The sequence below is a fragment of the Calliphora vicina genome, chromosome 1 (assembly GCF_958450345.1).
Source record: "Calliphora vicina chromosome 1, idCalVici1.1, whole genome shotgun sequence".
NCBI lineage: Eukaryota > Metazoa > Arthropoda > Insecta > Diptera > Calliphoridae > Calliphora > Calliphora vicina.
Window position 1 is genome coordinate 31,674,559 of NC_088780.1, and position 8,628 is coordinate 31,683,186.

Consider the following 8,628-nt stretch of genomic DNA (forward strand, 5'->3'; position numbering starts at 1 on the left):
ATATGAGGGCTGTTTTACTGAACATTTACCATCAAAAACTCATTTGGGGGTTTTGAATATAGACCCTCGATATGTTTGTTTATTTACTCAGTGTAGTGTACTATATGCTCAGGCTTGACCGACCATACTTTCCTACTTGTTTAAATTTAAAAGAATGGAAATGTCCAAAGGTATCCAAAGGGTATATGAATCGGAGGACTTGAGGTCAAAAACTTGTGTTTTATCCATGTTCTTTGTTGGAATTCATGATATATTTATACATTTGTATTTTTAGTTCAATGTGATCACTGATCAGTCATAATTTCTATTATTATGAAAAATTAATTGAACAAATAATTTTTAATTTTTTTTAAATTTCTATAATTTTCTGCAATAAAATAAAAAAATATATTTTTTCAAATAATCAATAAACCAACCGCTCACCTTATTAATTTTTAAATAAAATTAGCAAAAAATATGTATAAATAATGTGCTTTGTGTATGATCGTGTAAAAGTGACATGCATTAAATGTTTTATTTACTACCAGTAGTAAATAATTATGTATTTCTAAATCCTGTAAATTTGTTAAAACGAAATTTACAATTCTTCTCTTTTCGTATACATATGCGTAACGTCTTCCACTGTGCCCAAGTGTATAATTTTGTCATCATCATTAACAAGATCATCGTCACCTTCCAACCGATTAGAATGAGAATGATCTTTATTTGTTTGCTTAATTTGCTGTGTCTTTGGTTTTTTAGTGTTCTTTGGACTGGTAGTAGCCGCCTTGTGTTTGGGTATATAAGTGACTGTATCTGAGGCACTAGTGACAGATGAGTGTAATGTGGTTTTGTGTGTGGCCTGTGAGGGATCTGGACTAGTGAGGGAGATTTTCGAGGCATAAACTATTCTGCAAGTTTTAAATAAAGTTAGAAAATGCATATTAGTAGTGAATTATAAATATTAACTAGAGAGAGATTAGTAATTAATTAATTTAACTACAAAGCTTTTTTATTTTAAACTATTAAAGCTGGTTTTTGTTTTAATTTTAAAAATACCTTTATATTTACAGTTTCATTTTTTCAATGCATATTTTTTTTCCTTTTCATTTTTACAATTACAACAAGCAGTTTTTGTGCTTAAATTAAATAGCTGATTTAATAGATATTTTGTTTTCATTGAAAAAGTTCTATTGGCGTTGTCGGCTTGATCCTCGTAGCTTTTGTGGTTGTCTAATTTAGCAATGTTTATAGGTATTTACAACAAAAAACTGTAACAGCTTTAAACTTTAATATTTACCTGTCTCTGGTCTGCATATTCGCCTCCACATCTACACTGCGTGGCTGTCTAAAATCACATTCCAATGAAAAGGCCGAATCTCCGGGGGTTATTAATTCAGGATCATTTTGTATGACCACTATATTCGAATAGAGTTCACCTTCTTTTTGGGTTTGACACTGATCCAAACTGAAATTCATTTCCAATGATTTGGCACTATTTGTGGAGGGTTTGACGAAACAGGGTGCCGCTTGTTTGTAGAAACTTCCCCGTGTGTACATGACACCCGTGAAGGGTTTTTCGGTCTCCAACATGACATGCATTGAGTCGGAGCCACATTTTAGATTGACTTTTTGTATGCCCTGATCGGAGCCTTCGATTTTGAATGTATCGGTTAGATCTTGCTCCCATAATTCTGGAAAAAAAGAAGAAATATATAAAATTGTGTCTTTTATAGGTACAACTTCTTCCCAATTTTAAAATAAATGTATTTAAATTTGATTTGGAACATATTACACAGGTCTACAATGATTTTGGTGCCGCAAAAACAGATTTTAAGTATTTTCGATACTCTGATTTTAACTGTATAATTATTAAGGGGTGAAAGATTTAGATTTCCTATGATGGAGGCCCTTAAGACACTCTTTAGTGATTCTAAAACAGTTATCTGTCACAATATGCTCACCTCAGCGACCTTGGTATCTATCATCACTTCTAAATCTTGATGGAAACGTTCTCCTTGTTCTTCGCTATACGATCCAAGATTTTCCAGAAACTTGTCTAAATGATTGTGCAAATCCTGTATTTTTATGCTCATTCATTACATCCAAGATATTTAAAGCTAACATTTCTCAGCAACAAAATATTTCTCTGTATTTGTTGTCCTGTGTTATCTAAGCACTATTAAGCTTTCAGCAGATAGATGAGAAAGGAATATATAAGTTTGTCATTCCGTTTGTAATTTCCACAATATAATTTTCCAACCCTATAAAGTATATATATTCTGGATCCTTATAGATAGCTGAGTCGATTAAGCCATGTCCGTCTGTCTGTCTGTTGAAATCAATTTTCTGAAGACCCCAGATATCTTCGGGATCCAAATCTTCAATAATTCTGTCAGACATGCTTTCGAGAAGTTTCCTATTTAAAATCAGCAAAATCGGTCCACAAATGGCTGAGATATGAGGAAAAAAACAGGACAACCTCGATTTTTGAACTATTTTTTACCTATATCTGGATTCTTATGTCATTAATATAGACAATATGGATATCTAATGATAGACCTTTGCAACGACGTATATAAGACCATAGTAAGTTGGACCTATAATGGGTCAAAGTCTGAAAAAATGTTTTTAACCCGAACTTTTTTTCACCAAAAAATATTTTAAAAAAAAAATTTTTTTTAAATTTAAAAAAAAAAATTAAAAAAACAAAAAAAAAATTTTTTTTAAATTTAAAAAAAAAAATTTTAAATTTAAAAAAAAAAATTTAAATTTACAAAAAATGAAAAAAAAACAACTTTGGAAAAAAATAAATTTTGTTTACCTAAAAATATTTAAAATTTGTATTTTGAAGTATAATTTGGTGAAGGGTATATAAGATTTTAGACCTATGGTTTCTTAAGGAAACTTTCTTAGAATTTACCGTAGATTGCGTATCTGCTATACAATTTTTTTACTTTTTTATCGTCCATACAAATCGATACTTAAAAATAATTTATAATAACTTAATTTTTGGCGAAAATGTCTCCATCGAAGAACATCATAGGAAAAATATTGTTTTTTTAATCATAAGTCCAAAATATACACAGTTTTAGTAATCAACCCGAATGAATTTGATTAACGATCGACAGTATAGCTTTTGTAAACGACACTTGTGATGCAGTTTTTGTTTCCAACCTGGGTATGCTTAGTCTGTCCAAGATCTTCAAAGGTCTGCTTCCTTTGAAATCTTCTTTACCACAGAGCTCTGTCTTGTATATTTGGAATATGTTTGATAATGGGCAAAGCTAATGACTTATTATAAAGTAAATGCAACGGATGCAATCCAAGGAAATGAATTTGTTGGCTTTACAATTTTGGACTAGCTACTTAGTATAATCCGACAAGATAAATGCTTCGGTTCTCTGTCGTCTAACGACTAATTATGAGGAGATAAATTTTTCTGCTCTCATCGGCTTAGTGCAATCCGACGAGATAAATACTTCGGCTTTCGGTCGGCTAACGACTAATTATTGATAAATACTGCTTATGGATGCAATCCAAAGAGATAAATTCTTCTGCTCTCATCAGCTAACTCCAACTTATTGGCTATGACTAGCTAATGAGTACAATCCGATGAGATAAATACTTCGGCTCTCGGTCGGTTAACGACTTATTATTGATAAATATAGGTTATGGATGGAATCCGAAGAGATGCATTATTCTGCTCTCATCGGCAAGCTACAACTTAATGGCTATGACCAGCTAATCAGTACAATCCGACGAGATAAATACTTTGGCACTCGGTCGGCTAACTACGGTATTAGTACGAAGGAAGAATTATGGCCTCGTCTACTTATTCTTTGTTACGCGGGTGTAAAGTATAAGTAGATTGTGACTTCGATTCTAGACTCCCTTGTTCATGTTTTTCTTAGATGTCTTATATTATAATTCAAATAAACTATTTGGGAATTATTAACAATAACATACTAATATATTGTTTTAGTATTAATTATGTTGATGTATTGACTTTTCTAACTGCACGTTACACACTCTACGAAAGATTTAAAAACCATAACTCACAGCTATAACCTCTTTAGCAGATGACACTAACATTCTAATTCCTTGATTCGTAGTCCGAGATTTTAATGGTCATTGTTGGCAACAATGGTTAAAACGATACACATGTATATTGTCTAAGTATAGCAAGAAATAGCCGCACAAATATGCAAATTTAAAGACACGTCCACTTTAAAGTAGGTGTCTCAGACCAATTAACAATAGATGGCGTATCTTTTGAAACCAGTTTCTGATTTTAATAACTTATATGTCATTTTGAAGGGTACATATCTGCCATTTATTCTCACTTAGTTATTGATCATTATAGTGTAAACAGCAAAGTTTTTGTTACTACGAAAATGTCGAATTTTATGCCAACGAATCGTCATATGCGGGAAGTTGTGCTTTACTTTAATTTGAAAAAAACAAAGTGCCACTGAAGCACACCGTTGAATGAATCGACTTACAAACGAACTACGCTTGCAGATTATTATCAAAATGCATGCTCGGTTAAGAAAGTGCATTATGCACTTCTTGTGTTCAAATGCACTGTTTGGTGTGGATTATGGGCCGGTGGCATCATTGGACCATACTTTTTCAAAGACGACGAACGCAGGAACGTTACTGTGAATCTCGAGCGCTACCGTGGGATGATTATATTTTTTTATGTTCAAAATGGTACCGCACAGCACGGCAACCACGAAACAATGGCCCAATCGAGAGGCGAGTTTGGTGAACTCGCTCATGTCTATAGGGACAACCTAGATAGGGTTGACGCTCTGGAAGCCAATATTGAAGAAATTATTCGTGAGATACCGTTGGAGAGAGTATGACAAAAATTGGACCCAGCGTATAAACTAGAGCAGTGGTACGCAAAAAGAGGCATTTAATTTGTGTGCTCTTTTGGGTAAAAAATAAAATATCCACAACATCAAGAAACTGAATGAATTGTGTGTATTTATACGCTCTATTACGCTCTTTTGTTCACATTCGGGTTGTTTGACGAAAATCATCGTAACCTCAACAATATGAACGCCTACCATGGAACTAGAGTATCCATAACCGAAAACCGGTCAACCGGTTTTTACATCTTTGTAAAATCCATCGGTTTCGGTTTTTTTAACTTTTCGGTTTTTTGACAAACCGATTTTTATAAGATGGTTAACCGGTTTTAATGAAATATATTTTCTAAAGCTCAATCAAACATATTTATAAAAACTTTGATACAATTTTTAAAAATATTGATTTATTTTATAGAAAATTATAGCATTTGACAATATTTCGTAAAAGATATAAAATATTTGCATAAAGATAGAGCTTTAAAAATTCAAAAATGCTAAATAAAAATTTAATATAAACCGGTTAAGCGGTTATTTTGAAGACAAAAACCGAAACCGTTCAACCGGTTTTTTAAAAGACAATAATCAAAACCGGTTTTTTCAAAAACACACTTTTTCGGTTAAATCGGAAACCGGTTTTTCATATTTGCCGGTTTTTTGAACACTCTAGTATAAACCATTTACATGAAATCATCTTTAAACATTGAATTATATATATCGTTATATCGACTCAAATAAAGATTTCATAAATTTCTCTAAATCCGAAAGCTTTAAAAAAATCATCCTTATTTGTTTCGATCGATGCAGAACGCTCTCTCTGGGATACGCTTCACTTCAGAACAGAGTATCCGATATTGGCTTGATTCTTGATTCATTCATGGCCTCAAAAGATGAGCAGTTCTTTTGTTTCAAAAACCATATGTTGGCAGAAAGAAGGGAAAAGGTCAAAGCTAACAATGGCCAATACTTTGAAAAAATTTATATTGTACAAATGTTTCAATATAAAAGCTAAAAATTTGAAAAAAAAAAATTCAGCATTTTTAAATCATACACCCAATATAAATATACAATCTTGCAAACTTTTTTCCAAATCAAGTAAATTTTAACTAATGAGGGAGTTAATTAATTACACTATCCAACAAATTGAGACTTTTTGATTGGAACAGAATAGTGAAAGAGCATGTTGATCAGAATTTTTTTTACAGTGGATCAAAGTTTTCATTTTATGATCGAAGGCAGCATTATACTAACTGAAAAAAAATGTTGTAAGTTAATATCTGAGAGAATTCTTATGGTCAGAGTTATATTATGGAATTTTATGGGGATCATTTTTGTGGAAGATCTTAAACCTCTAGCTCCTCTCTTTAGGGGTCAATTTGACCCTTTTTTTTTGCGAAAATCAAAAAAAGTCCTTTCAAAAAGGACATTTAAGGATTCAAATAGTCTTCGAAAATTTTTTTTGGAAAATTTCAGTGGGGGTCACCAAAGATACCAAAGTTGTAAATAAAGTTGTAAATAAATATTAGGGTGGGTCGATTTTTTTCACGAAAAATCGTATAGCAGAAACGCATTCTATGGAAAATTCTAAGAAATTTTCCCCTGCTTTATTTACAACTTTGGTATCTTTAATGACACCCATTGAAATTTTACGGAAAAAATTTTCGTAGAATATTTGAATCCTTAAATGGACTTTTTTTGATTTTCCCCTTTTTTGGGAAAGTCAAATTGACCCCAAAAGAAAGTAGCTAGAGGGTTAAGATCTTCCACAAAAATTATCGCCATAAAATTCCATAATATAACTCTGACCATAAGAATTCTCACAGATATTAACTTACAACATTTTTTTCAGTTAGTATAATGCTCGCAGCGATCAAAAAATTAAAACTTTGACCCACTGTAAAAAATAATTCAGACCAGCTGGACTATAAGTTTATTCCACAAAAATGATCTACTCAACATGCAGAATTATGGGGTCGATATTCTGTTCCAAAAATGCTCTTGGACAGCGTTATTGTGCAAAACTTAAAATTGTTTTTTTTTTTAATTAAACAGATGAAGTTAGTATCGGATTTTAAATATCCCAAACTAAATTCTTTCAGTGTAATAAGATTCACTTGCTACACTTTCCTCTACTTCGTAATTGCAAAGAATTCTACTATTTACACGATCTTCTCCTTACATAAAAACCGGTTTCGTTATTGTTGTTGTTGTCTGCTACCTACAGACGATTCTGAACAAAGTCATTGTCATTAACGTTGTTCTTAAACGTACACAGAGAGCAGACATTAATGGTATGACAAGTATCTACGAATGTATGTATTTATGTATCTCTAGCTTATCAATTTAATAAAATTTATCTATTTCTTTGTAATTTTTACCTTGTTGACTTCTTTGTTGCTGTTGCTGTTGTTCCTTTTTGGCACTACAAACCGTTAACAACATTAAACTGAAGGCACAACTGATGACAACTTTAGACGATTTAATAAACATTTTGAAATAAGTTTTGTTTGGTTGGTTCTTTTGTGTTTTATAAATTACAATATAATTTGTTGTTAATTATTTTTATATATTTAGTTAATAGGATTTGTTAGTTGTTTCCTTTAAACAAATTTCACTTAATATTTGTTTTATTTTAATTAATAATTTATTTATTTATTTAATATAAATATTATAAACAAAGCCGTAGTTTTTATATTCGTTGGATTATCTTTTTGTGTGTGTTGTTTACGTTTAAATGCCAAATAATCAACTGATGATTTTAATGTTCAGAGCAAAGCATATAAAACCCCTGGTCTGAATCAATTCCTAGCCACAACAATACCAACAACAACACAAGCCAACAAATGAAATGGGAAACGAAGAAAGAAAGAAATAAATGTTACGACAGAAAGAGAAATAATGTGGATTTGTATTGTACATTGGCTGGCAAAGAAAGAGAAGTGTTTAAAGGTGTCTAAGACCGACTTATTGTTGTAATTGTTATTGTTTAGTTTTGTTTTCATTTCATTCATTTCTTCTTTTGGCCTAAATGATATTGCCAGGTTTTTCATGTTATTTCATCACACACATGCACACATACAGGAGTTTTGAAAAATTGTGCCGGTCTAATGGCAAGTTGTCGTCATTTTTTACGTGCCTTTTGCTAAAGCCAGAGGTCTAAAGGTATTGAATGGTTTTGTGCATTAGTTTTTTTGGAATATAGATATACAGTGGTTGACAAAACAATGGAAACTTTTCCAAATATTCCATATGTAGCCCAAAATTTAAAATATTTTTTTAAAATAAAAAAATTTTTTTTTAGTATTTTACTTGTATAGTTTTATTTATATAAATTAATTGAAAAACAAACAACATAATTATTATATTCTGAAAAAGGGAACAAAATTAAAAATATTCACTATTTCGCTACTGACAAAACAATGGAAACTTTTAAATTTCTGCAAGAAAGAAGTGTAAAACGAAAATAATATTTAAAAGAACGATGTAAAAAGCATCCTGTTTACAGTTATTTTATTTTTAAATTCTGGTAATTTTTCACAATTTCTTTTTCTAAGTTTTTCGCATAATTGCTTTTTTTTGAAAGTTAACGAAAATGGCTAAAGTTAAGATTTGTGAAGACTTAAAAAATAAAATAATTAACGATTTTAAAGCTGGTTTAAAACAAAAAAGTATCTGTGACAAATATTCAATAAATAAATCAGCAGTTTCAAAAATTATAAAGAAATTTCGTGAGACCGGTTCTCTAAAAACTCAACATTTAGGAGGAAGACCT

The 8,628-nt window shown here is 31.0% G+C and overlaps 1 protein-coding gene across 1 annotated transcript; it reads right to left on the reverse strand.

The window, feature by feature from the left end:
- Nucleotides 1–455: 455 nt before the first annotated feature.
- LOC135948885 (uncharacterized) lies at nt 456–7,362 on the reverse strand. Its single transcript, XM_065498337.1, has 3 exons — nt 7,235–7,362; nt 1,280–1,673; nt 456–890 (listed from the first exon to the last, which is right to left on the reverse strand). The coding sequence occupies exons 1-3, from the start codon at nt 7,344–7,346 to the stop codon at nt 578–580; spliced, it is 819 nt and encodes a 272-aa protein (XP_065354409.1). The 5' UTR covers nt 7,347–7,362; the 3' UTR covers nt 456–577.
- Between the last annotated feature and the right edge of the window lie 1,266 nt (nt 7,363–8,628).